Source organism: Cucumis sativus, chromosome 4 (genome assembly GCF_000004075.3).
Source record: "Cucumis sativus cultivar 9930 chromosome 4, Cucumber_9930_V3, whole genome shotgun sequence".
Classification (NCBI taxonomy): domain Eukaryota; kingdom Viridiplantae; phylum Streptophyta; class Magnoliopsida; order Cucurbitales; family Cucurbitaceae; genus Cucumis; species Cucumis sativus.
In genome coordinates, this window is record NC_026658.2 from 5,630,316 (window position 1) to 5,646,253 (window position 15,938).

Below are 15,938 nucleotides of genomic sequence, written 5' to 3' on the forward strand. Positions count from 1 at the left end.
AATGGGGAGTTAAACCATTCTCTCCTCTCCTAATAGCATATTTTATATATGTGACATAAAAAATAAATAAACTTTGAATAAGTCAGGATATGTTTATGCTCAAATATATATACACATATATCTGCATTTTAAGAGCATAGCAGTTATGCAAATCGATTTTGCGTAATGGGCCTCACTTAGTTGTGATAGGCCCATTTGATCGCTCTTAGTAATGGGCCTCTCTTAGTTTTAGCCCCATTTACTGACTCCTAAAACCCGTCAGTCTAATTTATTGATTAAAAAAAAGATAACGGTAATGGATGGTCATTTGTCGAATAATAATTAAAGTTATAATAATATTTTAAAAAATATGCAAATATAGAAAAACTATCATTTATAAACTTGTATGATCTATGAGTTATAGACCAATATTTACAATATAGTCTATAAGTGATTGACTTGTATAATTTGACAAATTTTGTTATATACTTAATTATTTTGAATCTAATCGCTAAAGTTATAATTATCTCATAAAATATTTACAAGCTATAGCAAAATTTTGGATTTTATAAATGATAGTCTTCTATCACTATAGCATATCAATGACTATCAGTGATATAATTTGCTATAGGTTGTAAATATTTTATAAAATCAACTCTTTTTAAAAAAGTTCCTAAATTAAATATCTTATATTTAACTCAAATTAAATTTGAATTATATTCAAATATAAATTTCTCTCGTAACCAATAATTTTAATGTGAATCCAATTTCCATTAAATTAATATTTGAATTCATTCAAATATTTTATCTCTTATAAATTAATTTTGAATCATATCTAAAATTAAATTTATATAATAAAATTTGATTAAAATATAAACGTTATATTAGAATGTATCACCATACACTATACTAATTTCCAAGGTGAATTTGAACATTTCAAATTACAACCAATATAAATAAATTTCATCACTATTTACGAACTTGGAAGATGATCTAATGGACCTACAAATCAAAAGATGCATTAACCACATTAATCAATATTCGTTAATTGTGTGTACATTCCACTAAAGACTCACATCTGAACTCTTCTCACTGTAGATATATTTTTGTCCATGGATATAAACCAATAACAGTAAGTTAGTCATTCATGAGTGTTCGTAACACCAACTGGGTCAAATTTCCATTTTACTCCTAGTCCTTGAATATCAATGTTCCTCTAATGAACAACCTATTTATGGTCCAACCAATAAACATAAATCTCTCTCGTGTCATAGAGAGGGCAGAGCCATTTGTTCAAGTTTTGGAGACATCATTTAAAACAAACACTCTTCTACTTAACCTAAAGCTGGAAAGAAATGAATTTTATCTTGTGTAATTATATTTTTAGCTCCCCACTCGGTATTGTCCTCAAAATGATAAGCATATCGAGCCGAAAATCTGGCAATTCTCACTCGTACAAATTAAATGATAATCCCTTGCGAACAGAAGTTCATAATATACTTAAGATTAAGACCAAGGTACCTAGGTCATCCTAAAGAAATAGAAGCCTAACCAGTTAACAAAGTTACATCTAGTGGTTACTATTTCGTGGTATGATCTTATGCAAACTCATTGCATATGATACCCTCACTTGTATGTTACTTACATGAACGTGTTGGATCATTGTATTTGTATCAAATACAAAGTGAGTCGTATTCATAGTCGTATCAGGATAAGGTACTCAGACTCATCCCTATATTATAGAACATTTAAGCTGATCTCAAATATTGATACTTATATGTTCAACATTGATACACAAATTTATCTACATACTGTTCAAGACCCATCAAACAACTTAGAATGTTAGTTTATTGGATTTGGGTTATTAAGACAAAATTTAAAATATAACTAATAACATTTGTTATAATAATAACACTTTATTAATAACGGTCAATGAATTATACTTACAATCTACGTGTTTTAGGACATAAATCACAACAAAATGAAGGTGTACCTTATTGGTATAGGTAATAATTTTTAATCATTTTAAGTATTTCTTAACATTACTTTCATGTTTTTAGGATCCTTCTCATTCAGTTGTGATATTGGTTCATTCATGTCCCCCTCCTAAACTCGGGGTGTTACATGTATTACCATGCTTTTTGTTCTTGTTTTATTTGGAGGATCATTGACTTATTTTCTAACTTCATCTCTCTCTCTCTTTTCTTTGTATTTATGTGAGTACAACGTTTTACTACTAATGATCCAACCATTGTGTTTTTCGTTTTTTGTTGTACAAATATTGTTAGTATGTTCGTTTTCAAAATCATTGTACGTAGAGAATAAAACATATACGGCCTCTTCTTCACTTGTGTTAGGATATTTTGTCAAATATATTATTCTTTTTATTAAGAGATAAAGCAATATTATTAAACTACCAACCTTTCCTATTATCTATGAATCTTAGTATGAGCTTGTTTTCTTCTTATATGGAAAAGATTATCTACATAAGAGATCTTGAGGGAATATATATGGGTGTGATTATCGATGGGTGTGAGTGCGAGCAAAGAAATCAAAAGTTAGAAGATCCGTACAAAGTGAACGTTTAATGACTATATCATATGTAGCTTGAAATTGAAGGCTTCTTGTTGTGATGTGAATTTTGAGAAGATAAGAAACATATTTGAGGGATCAATTCACAAAGTCAGAGGGAGCCTGAACTAGTATTAGAAGAGATTCCTTTTACCTTCAGGAGAACCTGAGTTTACTTCTAGTTATGGTTATAACTATTTTATGTAACTTGTGAGATAAGTTATAAATGATGAATCTCAATAATATTTCTTATATGAGCAAAAAAAAACTCCCCAGATATAGGCCGTATTTTTTCCCTCAACTTATTTCAGCATCCCTTAATCTTTCGTTGATCCTTGCTCTTCCTTTGTTACCTTTTTTCATATCTCTAAACTTTCTTTATATATATTAGATTAAATAACCTTGCTATAAACATCTAATAGTCGGTGTTATATGGGTGAATCAATTTGTAAGATATTAATTTAGTTTTACAAACTCTTTCAAATAATTTTCCATTTAACCTTATTTCTTTAACATGTAATAGCTATTTTCTAGCAATGTATCTACAATATCAAAAATTTTAAAACTTTCGAGGCATTGTTTTAAAAAGAAAAATTGATGGTTCAATCTCTAACTAAACGGTGAACGACGGAACAAATAGTGGACTACGGTCTTTTAGATGACAGATGAATAAGTGCAACAGTAGAACATGGTTCCGGCGAACAAGCAAACGACAGCCTTATTGACGGCTGCTTTGACAAACAAACGACGATTTTTTGGACAACTGCTTTGATCAACGAATGATAGACAGCTGTTTTATGGACTGCAAAGGATGGAATGAGATTTAGGAAAACGAACTAATGGATGTGATTCCAACGAACAAATGAATGGATTTAAATTTTGGATGGCATAGGACTGCTTCAATGGATGGCTTCTTTGACAACTCATCTGCGACAGACAAACTAAATGATTCCAACGGATGGTTGCAAAGAGAGTTCTTTGTCTTCAGTGAAAGCTTCTTCATCTTGGTTCAAGCCTGAAAACATAGGGTAGGAAGGAACTCAAGAGAATAATAGGAGATTTAATTAGGTCATTAATTGCTTGCCTTGGTATTCAGTATGACTATAATGTATTGGGTGCTTTTTTAATTGTTTATGTGGTTATTCAATTTAATTGAAAGTTTAGGTTTTAGATTGGGTGGGGTTATTTTTGACCATTTATATTATTCCTTTTTCATATATTTTTTATTTTTCCATTTGTATAACTTTATATTTATTTTGCTATTTTTTCAAACTAAAGTTTCTACTTTGCTATTTTTATTTGTGGTCGTTGATGATAAAATATGAAAAGATTGCCTTTTAATTTTTTTATTTATGAACTTCTGCATTAAAAACTTGTTTATATAGATAGCGAATACGATAAAAAATCTATCGCTAACAAAATAATGGTTATATTTGTAAATTTTACCTTTTCTTTTATTATAGATGCTTAATTATTATACTTAAAATTAGTATCTACTTTAATTACCCTAATTTAAATGAAACTAAATAAATGATGAGAAATAAGAGATCTATAGCGTTGGATCTACGCATACACAAACCCACTGTCATACTTCAATTATATTATTAGCATAATTCAATTATTCCTTCTTTTTCTTTTTTTCTTTTTTTATCAAATTCAACTATTCTGTGTCCAATATAAATTCGCAAATTTAATTTTAAACTGTGGATCCAAATACAACGTTGTACTTTTCATTTCTATTTAATAGTTTTTGTAATAAAATATTTAATAGTTAAATTATGAAAAATTATCAAATAAATAATAAAATAAATAAAATATTTGCCATTGGTAAAAAATATTAGTGTATAAATATTTATTGTTTTATTATTTTTGAAAAAACTCAAAACTAAATCGACACTTATACACAAATTAATGTTTATAGAGTTATTTAAGACAACGATTTTAAAATTTCAAGGACGCTTTCTAAATATATTTTAATGTACTTTTTATTCTTTTTAGTCCAAACATTTGATTTATTGATCGATAATATATACTTAAAAACTAATCAAATTATTTCTTGTTATTTAGTATTCGGTAAACACAAACCAAAATAGTTTCATTTAGGACAACAGACTAACTTTTTAAATTTTAAATTTTCTTTTTATATTCATATCTATTGTATATGAACGTGGTATTTCAAGTATCGTGATTAAAAAATTAAATGTTGAAAAAAATTTTTGGTTTATAAGCTTTCCTAAAATAACAATTTAGTTAATGAATTTAGTCATTGTATTTTAATTTTAGATTAATTTAGTATATGTAGCTTTAAATTTGTAACTATTTAATTTTAATATTTAATAAATTCATCAAATTTTGATGTCGCCTATTATTGTTGTTTTACAATGTATACGTTTGTATTTTCTAAAATTAGTGAGATTTAATTAGTTTGTTGGTTTATTTATGCAATAACTTTGGTTGATTTTTTACACTATAGACTAAATTGTTACAATTTCTAAAGTTCGATGACAAATCGTAACATAGTCATTACAATGACTAAATTGTTACAAAATTAAAAATTAAGGGACTAAAACGTTACAAACCAAAGTTCAAATACTAAATTGTTACTTCTATGAATGTTTAAACAGTGTAGGTGATTTTTAACTAAGTAGAACTAAACCATTATGCATTGACCTATTGGTAAAAATCAAGACAAAGGCTGATCAATAACTTAAATTTATCAAAAATAGTTTATTTAACTTAAATTTATCATAAATAGTAGATAAAATATTTGAAAGGTGAAAAACGAACCGAATAAGAGAAATAAACAAAAGACATGAAATAATAAAATTAAAAAAAATAGAGTTAAATACGAGGGTTAAATGTTACACCAGCCAAGTCATAATTAGTATTTAATTAAAAATAATTTCGTAAATAAAAATAAATTAAAAATAATATATCTTTTAAAATTATTAAATTAATTAAAAACCTATGTCATTTTATAAATAAAAGTGTAATTTTTTTAAAAGAATTAAATAGAACCATGGAGAGTTGAATAGGTTTATGGGAAGTTGAAAAGAGATTGAAAAAAAAGAGACAGGGAATAGAAGTTATGATAAACCTAAAACAAGGGTTATCATAACCCTTCTCGGGTCTAGTTACCATAATCCTTGGGTTAAACGACCTTTAAATGATTAAGAGGACACAAATTTAATTCTCGAAACGAAGAGTGCATTCTTTGATTCCATCCTCGCTTATTTCACGACAAATTCTTTCTCCACTCACTTTCCTATTCCCTCCACGTCTCTACCTATAAGTTGCTTGACATTCTTTAGCTTAAGCTTTTTAAACTAGTTGGTGATTTAAAACTCTATTGTCCTTAGTTTTTATTAAAATGTTTGAGTTGACACCTCATTCTTCCTTTTTAAATATGTTTTATTTCTAATACTCAGAGCTTTGTTTTTTTCTTCTTATAACTCATTGAATTTAATACATAATTTTCTTACTTGTTTTGAACCTATTAAAAATATACAACAAAAATATTTTATTTGGCATGATTTTTAAAGTACAAAACTTTCACTTTTATATAAATACATCTGTTAATTTCTTTCAAAAGTCTAATAAATCAAGGAGTTATTAGTTAAAGTTGAAATGAACCCTAAAATATAAAAATAAGAAAAAAAACAACTAATCTTCATGACATAAAATTTAGTTTAATGTGTAATAGAACACTAATTTTTAAATTTTTGTTTTATAGTAAGTTAATAATTTAAAAAGAAATACAGAATAAGCAATAAGCCAAAAATCGTATGGAGAATGTATTGGTTAAAGGACATAGAAAACACAAATTTGATAATAAAAAGATCTATTAGATATTTAAAAAATGAGGAGAAAATTTGAAATATAAAAGAAAAGGATGGAAAATATAAATATATATAACCGAGTGGTTTTTATAATTGATTTTTTGCATAATGAGGCAGAAAGATACAAATAATTGGGTCGTGCATCAGAACCTTCTTTACCTCCGAAGCTTTCCTTCAACTCTTTTATAATCTAGAGAGAGGAAACCTTTCTTCTCTCCACAATTTCTCTCTCTTCCTTTCCTCTAAACCCTATCGCAACCTTTCAATCCAACCTTACCAATGGCGAACAGTAATCTTCCCCGAAGAATCATCAAGGTTACATCCCCGATCCTCTTCACGATCTCCTCTCCTTTTTCCCGATCCCTTTTGCTCTTTTTTTCATTTTTTCATTTCCTCAAGAAATTGTCTTGTTTTCTTGTTTGGATTTCGCCTTTTTTCTTTTAGATTTATATCTTACTGGAATTGGGTTATTCTTCTTACTTCAATTCATTTCCTTCCCTCCATTTTGTGATCAATTGCAGGAAACTCAGCGTCTTCTGAGTGAACCAGGTGAGTTTTGAGGGCTGCGGGTTGTTTAATTCCTGATCTTGTTACTGGGTTTTTTTTTTTTTTTTTTTTTTTTTTTTTTTTGTGATTTGGGTTTTCCTTGTTTTTGATGACTTTTATGGTTTGGTTTAATTCGTTGGATAATTATGAAGTCTAAGTTTGTATTGATTTATTTGATCTCGATCTTTGATATATTGTGTGATTTTAGCCCCTGGGATCAGTGCTTCGCCATCAGAAGATAACATGCGATATTTTAACGTCATGATTCTTGGCCCGACCCAGTCACCCTATGAAGGTAATCTCGAAAGTATGTTGTGGTTGTAGGAGCGTCGAATTCTTTTGACATATGAATGACTATAGGACCAACTATGTATTTAAGTGTAGTTTCGTCTAAGTTTTATTGGTATCGATCTTTATAAATGACATTCACAGTGATGATCAACTATGAGATTATCTTTTACTGAATGAAAAAGATGTCTTATCTTCCTTTCTAACTTTGGTTTCGTGTGTACTGAATTTAGAAAACGGTTAAATTTTAATAGTAATTTCAGGAAATACCCTTCTGGTTTCTTCATTCCCTAAGCTGCTAAACTCGGGAATGTGCTTGCTTAGATTTTACTTAACATGGAATACATTTTTATTTAGAGATATAATCTGATTATCGTTTCACTGTTTTTATTGAAATAATGTTATATGAAATCCTTCACTTTGGGTTCCTTTTCTTCTGACCCTTTGGCAAATCTTTGTCGTTAGTTTAGTCCGTTTCTATAAGCTTTTATTCTATGTGTCTATTTGTACTGACTTCAAAGTACTTCGCAGGAGGTGTTTTCAAATTGGAATTATTCTTACCTGAAGAATATCCTATGGCTGCTCCCAAGGTGATTTGTATTTCTTTCTTCTGAGCTTATTAGGAAGACTTTACTGTCATTTCTTCCACTAACATTCTTAAAAAGAAGTAATTTTTTTCATTAAATGCAAAAAATGTATTAACAGAAGTATCCAGTGGGTGGGGAGCTCCAAATACCGTTCAAGATAATTTGATAATTTCTGTCCTCATACGTGCTGTTAAAATTTCTTATACTTGTTTAGTTACTTATATTTCTTGTATTTACTTCTTGAATTATGATTTCACTTATACATCATCAGGGTGGTAAAACTAAAAGCTTCATCATATACTGGATCTTCCATCATTATGGGTGTTCCCTATCTTGCACTCATACAACATAAAAAGATCAGAAGTCATCGTAATTTACATAGTTTTTTCTATTTCATGAATCATGATATTGACATCTACGAATTCATCTCAATTGTGGTTGATCTATGATAAACATGGGAGCAAATTAATATTATATGAAGGGAGTGTTCAGCAGGGTGATCCTCGCAGTTGGAGATCGAGTAGCTTATTTTATGACTTGCTTTGTGAGGCATAGTTTCAAGCTTTGAGAAATTGAGTGGAAACATGTTTGGTCGGTTCTTGCTAGAACAGTTGTGTGGGATAAAATTCATGACAAACTCTTTTAGGCAATTGTTGCGAACTTCTTCCTTTTCTCATTTTGCATCAAAAACTAACTTTCATAAAGAAGATGAAAGAACAAAACACAAGGACAGGCCCACACTAAAGGGCCTGAACGAAACAGGGAAAGCATTCCTCTGAACTTTTACAAAATTGACACCTATAGCATTGTTTAGGCCCCCAGTTATACATGGATATCACAGGAGATAAGGCAAGAAAGAGAGAAACGGGTAAGCATGGGAATCACTATGAGGGAAGTTATAAATAGAAAGTTTGAGAGAGGAAAGGGTGGTTAGTTACTGAGTAGAATCTTCTCAAGAGTGAGAGGTTGAGGGCAGAGACAATCCATTGTCATTGTGCTAGAGGGAATGTACTTAGGGTTATCAATCTATTCTTGTATTCGCAATACCTTTCAGCATCCCCTGAACATGTAATTAAATTTGGCTAATATTAGAACAAATCAAGCTAATTTTGATTTTTGGAGTTTCTATTATTTATTGTTGTAGAATGTACCTAGTGATGTAAGTATGCTTGAATGTTACTTTATTTTCTCTATTTGATGTCTGACTGGGCTGTCATGGAAGAAAATAAGCTGTTCAAGGATTTAATGATTTACTCCATACTGACGACATTTCAATTATCATTCGTTATTGCTTATTTCTTGTAGTACGTATAGACAAGTATTCAGTAGGAGTGGGCTTGTATACGTGTCAAACCTGTTGAGAGGGAGTTTATGCCTGAAACAATTGACACTCATAACTCATAAGCTTACTAATTTAACTTGAAAGGTTAATCATATTAATGGAAAATTGATCCGATAAGAACAAAGATGTAAAACAAGGGAAATATTTAAACATTGTTGAGCTATATTTTAAGTTCAATCAGATTCTGTATCCAGTTACACTAGGTGGTTTTTTTGGAACTTATCAACCTCTATTGATTGCCTCCATCACCATTTTCTTTTTCCACTGTTTTTTTTCTATTTGAACTTAGCAATCTTCTTTTTTCGTGTGATTATTTTTTGTGGTGCAGGTTCGATTTCTCACAAAGATTTATCATCCGAATATTGACAAGGTATGTGTCTACTTACGTGGTTCCTCTTATTGCCACCCCCACCAACATGCTGCAGTTTTGTTATTGATAGTGTGATTTTCTGTAATTTAGCTTGGGAGGATATGCCTTGATATTCTGAAAGACAAATGGAGTCCAGCTCTACAGATACGAACTGTACTTTTGAGGTATTATATTTATAATGTTTAGTGTGATTTTCAGACCTTTCAATCATCTAATTAATTCGAGGAAATACAGATCTGACAATTTGACTGGCATGCATTTTATAATGCACATATTGGTTTAGAGTACTGAAATTATTAACTGCGGTCATTTTCTTGGGAAATTTTTTCTTCTATCTACAAAAATTCAGATAATTATACAGAAGCTGAAGAAATTCAATTACCAGTGGGATCCATTTCTTCTCTTCTTGTCTCCTGCGTCCCAATTCTATGAAAATCTTTGAGTAACAGTTACCTTCTCTATTACTTTCTATCAGTATTCAAGCTCTTCTGAGTGCTCCAAACCCAGATGATCCACTTTCCGAGAACATTGCCAAACATTGGAAAACGAATGAGGCGGAAGCTGTTGAAACAGGTGAGTTGGTCTAAATCATTGCTTTCATTAACCTTCTTTGCTAAATAATTAACCTTCTGTAGTCTTAATTTAGCTTTGTGGCAATTTGGGTAGTATGTTCTTTAAAGTCTTAATATCATCTTGAGCTTCTGATCAGAATTTTGTTACTCCTAGTCATTAGCACATATACTCTATGTGGACTGACACCATTTTGTGATTGGATGTTATCAGCAAAGGAATGGACTCGATTATACGCAAGTGGTGCCTAAAGGAAAGTGCAGAAGGCTTTTACTCTTTTCGGTTTAATAACATGAATCTAATGTCTCTATGGTGCCATTTGGTGTGGATTTTAATGAAATATTTGGAAGAATTTACAGTGTCAAAATTGTCTCTAAAATTGTAACGATCTCTAAAATTGCGTCTCTTTTGGCAGGAGTCTGTGCCCCCATACTTTGTATGATGATATGATTAGATGAATTACATTCTTCTCTTAAGTTCTATTATCTCCCATCTCTAAGCCCTTAGCTACCCCACGTGACCCTTTTTTTCTTTTAAGTTTATGACCAATGAAATCCAATTTCAAAAAATTGATAACATTTGTATAGTATATCTTTTTACCCTCTTTAAGTAAAAAGAAAAGTAGATACTAACGTAATATACTGAATCGATGATTGTTGACTGCATTTTTACAATTGTTTTTAGTACTTTTAGATCCAGTCTAATCATTTGTATGATAAATTTGGTCAACTCAAATAAGTCTTATTAATATATTAATTCAGCTCAATTAAAAGTTTTTTGTGGTTGGGTTTGTTTGGTTACTCAAGTCATTCGAATTTTGGTTTTAAAAGACGTGGAATGTTATTATTTAAAAATTGCGATTTGATTTGTTTTATAGATTGAATCAATATCAACGTATATAAATGAATTTTTATGTTTTCTCTGACGTGTTGAAATCTCTCTGTATGAGTTGTTGGAGAATTAATTATTCAAGTATATATGTATATATTGGTATATAATTATATTATAATAAAAATAATACTTAATAATAGGTTTGAATTGGTTGGTTGGGATGAGTTATTTCATGTGAATTCGTCAAATCTAACTCATAAAATTTTTATTTCTTTGAATTTAACTTAGACTACATGAGTTGGCTATTTTTTAGTCATCGGTTTTTCTAACATCTTATTGTGTCATCGGCTTTTGTAGACATCCCAAAATAATAAAACACTTGGTGCTTCGCATCCATACAAATGGTTAGGTTATGTGAGAATATTCGACCAACTATTATCGTTAATTGTTTTTTCAATAAGTTTCTAAAGTTTTATTTCGTTCATGATATATAAAGCAAATTTATAAGAGGCACCCTAGAAGAAACTTCAAGATTTAAAAATAATGTCACAGCTTAATACTATTTAATATCACTTTTAGCAACAAAACCTGTGGACCATACTTGATTTTAATAATTCCAGCAACTGTCCCAACAAACTTATACGTAAAGATGTGTAATTTAGAAATTAAAATAGGACTGTTCTTTGTTAGAAACGAAAAGTCAGGAAGAGGTCAACGCCCATAAATTTGAGCCAAACCAAACCAAAGTGAGTATTAAATAGTCTATTTGACTTGTTACACCAATATTTTATTTCTCTTTCTTTCCCTTCGTTGATGGCAATTTGCAAGTACCGTGAAAAAGGGGTGGAGTGAAGTAATTTTAGAGATGTATGATTGCCTTTCTCTCTCTTCCATTCATTTCATACCAGCCTTTGGAATAAAGGTTACGTGGGATCCCACTAAGAGGAAAAGGGAAAACAAGATAAGGGTTCTTGGGGGTGTGTGTGTGTGAGAGAGAGAGGGATCCCACTAAGGGGAAAAGGAAAACAAGATAAGGATTCTTGAGAGAGAGAGAGAGAGAGAGAGAGAGAGAGACTATTGTTTCAAAAATTGGAGGGTTTTACTACAACTGACACATAATTTCACAAAAAACACAAACAAACTAAAAACAGGCCAACCCTTGAGCATGTACACAGAAACTTCAGGGCTTGAAAGCCAAAAATGTTAAATAAAATGTCTGTGCTGCTTCCAACAGGGTTATAAAAAACTCAACCAATTCTAAACAAAAAATAGTTGAGTATTGCTCTTCCTCGACTATGCTACCAATTTCGGCTCTTGGGCGGTCAAATCTTGAGACAAGGTATTGAAGTTCAAACTTCTAGCTACATCGAAGAAATGTGCAACTGCTTCTTCTGGTGTACCGACAAGGACGCCATGTCCGAGGTTTAGAATGTGTCCTCTTGGTCCTGCACATCTCACAACCCTACAAAGAAAACCATATGTTTAAATCAGAGATAACAAGGTTAAGAGGCCAAATCACGTGAAACCCCTTATTAATAAGCAAGTGGAAAACAAGAACAAGAGATACTTTTTATGTATCTATATGTAATATGCTACTTCTGTCACAATTTTATATGCAGCGAGCAATTGAATAGGATTTTAGGATAGGGTCTCCATTCTTAGCCAGTTACCGTTACTTTGTCACACAGCTTGTACGGCTCTTCCTTAAAGTGAGGCAGACAAAGTTACACAGAAAGGTAAAAAAACAAGAAACGGATTCTCCTGGCACTTGAACAGTAGATTGTAGGCCCAACTCTCTAATACTTAACAGTCATGAACGAAAATGACAGGAAGCTCAATGACAAACCTTTGAATTTCTTCAGTTAGAGCCGGAAGAGTAGAAAACAGATAAGCAGGGTCAACATTTCCTTGTACACTGATATCAGTTCCTAATCTGTTCCTTCCGTCAGCCATGTCTACTGTCCAGTCAAGCCCAATAACATCGACTCCTGTTCCTTTCATGCGCTCTAGAAGGCCTCCATTTCCGTTGATGTACAGAACAAGTGGTGTTTCAGGGCACTTGTCCCTTACTGTACTCACAATCTGCCAAAAACGACCCCGATTAACAAAGCATAAGAGATCGTCATTGCAAGTTACTGATATTGCAACGACATTTTAGGGACTCATCATTTTATGTTAGGTTGAAATTGACCAATTAGGCGAGGTCGTCAAAGAGATGGAGGTGGTGGATTTCTTTGAACTGAGTTCTCTGTACCAGAAAATTAGCCAGCTAAAGAAAAGAAGTACATCGAATGGACGAGAGGAAGTTTAGAAAAGGAAAAGACAGCTTACTTTCTGAATATACGGCTTTGACCAGGATTCCCACATATCAGGTGGTAATTGTCCACCCCATGAGTCAAATATTTGTATGCAATGAGCCCCATGCTCTATTTGGTAAATGATATATTCTGATATTGCCTGTGTCAAATGAGAAAGGAGAGTCTTCAACACATGTGGAGCCGTGTGGCACATTCTCTTGATCGTCGTATATGTTCGTGTTGTACCCCCTTCCACTATATATGTTGCAATTGTCCAAGGAGCTCCTACAAAACCCAAGACAGCAGCACTGCCTTCAACCTATACAAAATGAACACAAAAAAGTGACTTCAAAATTATTTACTATCACAAAATATTGTTGTTTTTCTTATAAGCACAAAACTGTGACAAAAGCTACCTCCTTGCGTAGCAGTTTAAGTGATTCCCCCACAAAGTTGAGTTTGTCCAGGTCAATGGGATGAAGAGCTTTTAATCCCTCCTCAGAGCGAATAGGTGAGTGAATAACAGGGCCTCTTATGTCTTCTATGTCGAAAGGAACGCCAAGTGCAGGTAGAGGGGTTAGGATATCGGAGAAAATTATAACTCCATCAGGATGGAAGGCCTCCCATGGCTGCAATGAAATTTCTACAATGAGATCAGTTGTTTCTGATCTCTCTCTGAATGATGGATATTTCTCTGCAAGTTTTCTGTAAATTGCCATATACCTTCCTGCCTGGCGCATCATCCATGCTGGTGGGCGACTAACAGGATCTCCTCTTGCCGCCTTCACCAATAGTGGAGGATCTGATCAAAATATTCACTGAAAAGTGAAAATAAGCACCGCCCATAATTCAGAATTCAAATAGAAGGAAATAACTGTAGTGTTAAACACAAGCATAACTATGTAAGAGATAATAAAATAAAAGTGAACCTCTAGTTGTTTTCATTTCCTTTCGAAGTCATGTAACAAAAAATTTCAAGAGTTAAGTATTCCTAAAGAATCAGAAACTGTCACGTCTTAACAACTAGCAATGCATCCTTAAGCAACTAAGCTATTTTTTTTATCACATGGGAGTGTCAAAGCATGCGAAACACGAGCTAACAAATATATATGGGGATAAGGCTGCTTGGGTAGAGTAAGTCTATCATTTTGGAGAGATGGAACTAACTTCACTTCTAAAATATGAACGGTAATTTTCTCAATCAGCTGAAATAGATTCTTTTTCGCGTTGGACTTTGGAGTTGGGCGGCTTCTAAAGGAGAACCAAGGAAAACAGCCATAAATCTTCCTCATTAGAATGGACTAGATCAGCAAACATCTGCACCTCATGGGAAGGAATGTAAGTACCAACCAAAAGTAAAACTAATCAGATTAACCTTCAAACCAGAAAGCTTTCTCAAATTTTTTGATCACGTTAAAGTGGTAACTGGCCTAGGCAATCTGACTCCATAAAGGAGAAAAGAAGACGTCATCTAGAAAGCAAAGGTAATTTAAACTAAGATCATCTCTACCATTTGAAAAGTACTTCAATTGAATGGTTTCTAAGGGATTAGCAACTCACCCTTGCATTGACAGTGGATGTTCCGACAATGGATACCATCAAGTTGGGTGATTTCTAAAGGAACAGCCCGAAAATGAGTAATTAAATGGAAGTCTACCCCCCCCCCCCCCCCCCCTTCCTCCAAACCAGGAAAAGAGGGGTCACCTTCTACTCATTTTACCTATGAACGTGAGCATGGTGATAAGAGCCTAAGGATTTGCTTTAAAATAGTTTTAAATCACAAAGACCACGTTTGGCAAGGTTAGCAACGCTTTTACAGTGCTAGTCATCCAAAAATTCCCCCATTATAACAGCACCCTACCTCCAACAACCTGTTCGTAGCTCTAATTGAGATTTCGTATAAACAAATATCAACAATTTCGAAAGAATCCAGTAACCACGAACATTGAAATTCATTCCGAAATTCCACTCAGTTAAGTCAACAAAAATTCAACCTCCCACTAAAACACCAAACCCCATCCATATTCAAGATTTCAAAAGTTTCACATGAATTATGAACCTCCATATACAAAAACACCACATTACTCAATGAAAAAACAGAGGGTAACCCAATTCAAAATGAAGAGTAACTAAAACGGAAAAGAAGCTAATTGACAAAATAAAGCATACCAGATAAGGAAGAGGAACAAGTAACAGAGATGGGTTTATTAGAGACCCGTCTCGTGGAAAGAAGGAAGTTAATAGAATTGGTGGACTTCAGGGGGGACTGGAGTAAAAAGCTCGAAGATCTCCATCCCAGAGAAGTGCAAGCACTGCAAAAATAGGAGGCAAAATGGTTGGCGCAAAGCAATTAGACGCAAAAAAAAAAAAAAAAAAAAAAAAAAAAAGGAAGAATTGGGAAAAGAAAAGAGTGAATAACCTGGCTGGGGAAGCGAAACAACCCATTGGAGAATGAGAAAGAGAGGAGGTTGAAGGATGAAAGCAGACCCCTCTTTTTCTTCTTCTTCTTCTCTGATGCGTTCCTTATCTAACTCTTCTCCTTCTGTCCTCTTTCACTATTTTTCATCCACTTCTTAACTCCCTTCCAATATTTTACAAATTACAAATGCAATCAGGATCTTAACCACCTTCTTATTGCTTAAGCTTCTCTTCATTTCCTCTAGGATAAAATCACTTCACACACCAAATTAATTTTTAAAAATTGTTTGAGTTAAAATC

General features: G+C 32.2%; 2 protein-coding genes across 3 annotated transcripts; one reads left to right on the forward strand and one right to left on the reverse strand.

The window, feature by feature from the left end:
- The first annotated feature begins 6,546 nt into the window (after positions 1 to 6,546).
- UBC13 (ubiquitin-conjugating enzyme E2 35-like) lies at positions 6,547 to 10,573 on the forward strand. Its single transcript, NM_001280631.1, has 8 exons — positions 6,547 to 6,704; positions 6,911 to 6,938; positions 7,144 to 7,230; positions 7,755 to 7,813; positions 9,481 to 9,522; positions 9,613 to 9,686; positions 9,998 to 10,095; positions 10,306 to 10,573. The coding sequence occupies exons 1-8, from the start codon at positions 6,669 to 6,671 to the stop codon at positions 10,341 to 10,343; spliced, it is 462 nt and encodes a 153-aa protein (NP_001267560.1). The 5' UTR covers positions 6,547 to 6,668; the 3' UTR covers positions 10,344 to 10,573.
- A 1,407-nt stretch (positions 10,574 to 11,980) lies between these two features.
- LOC101212208 (uroporphyrinogen decarboxylase 1, chloroplastic) lies at positions 11,981 to 15,841 on the reverse strand. 2 transcript variants are annotated; one of them, XM_004137190.3, is made up of 6 exons: positions 15,640 to 15,841; positions 15,390 to 15,532; positions 13,637 to 14,022; positions 13,255 to 13,539; positions 12,770 to 13,005; positions 11,981 to 12,385 (listed from the first exon to the last, which is right to left on the reverse strand). In XM_004137190.3, exons 1-6 carry the CDS (start codon positions 15,663 to 15,665, stop codon positions 12,217 to 12,219), a joined length of 1,245 nt encoding a protein of 414 aa, XP_004137238.1. In that variant the 5' UTR covers positions 15,666 to 15,841; the 3' UTR covers positions 11,981 to 12,216. The 2 variants fall into 2 exon arrangements, with proteins under 2 accessions (XP_004137238.1, XP_011653287.1); XM_011654985.2 differs by lacking the exon at positions 15,640 to 15,841 and having other exon boundaries at positions 13,637 to 14,038; positions 15,390 to 15,528.
- Between the last annotated feature and the right edge of the window lie 97 nt (positions 15,842 to 15,938).

Coding starts and splice junctions, on each gene's coding strand:
- UBC13 (NM_001280631.1), top strand. CDS start 6,669: ATGGCGAACAGTAATCTTCCCCGAAGAATCATCAAG. Junction 6,939..7,143: donor GCGTCTTCTGAGTGAACCAG/GTGAGTTTTGAG, acceptor GTGTGATTTTAG/CCCCTGGGATCAGTGCTTCG. Junction 10,096..10,305: donor GGCGGAAGCTGTTGAAACAG/GTGAGTTGGTCT, acceptor GGATGTTATCAG/CAAAGGAATGGACTCGATTA.
- LOC101212208 (XM_004137190.3), bottom strand. CDS start 15,665: ATGGGTTGTTTCGCTTCCCCAGCCAG. Junction 15,533..15,639: donor TGTTTCGCTTCCCCAGCCAG/GTTATTCACTCT, acceptor CTATTTTTGCAG/TGCTTGCACTTCTCTGGGAT. Junction 12,386..12,769: donor CTAACTGAAGAAATTCAAAG/GTTTGTCATTGA, acceptor TTTTCTTTGTAG/GGTTGTGAGATGTGCAGGAC.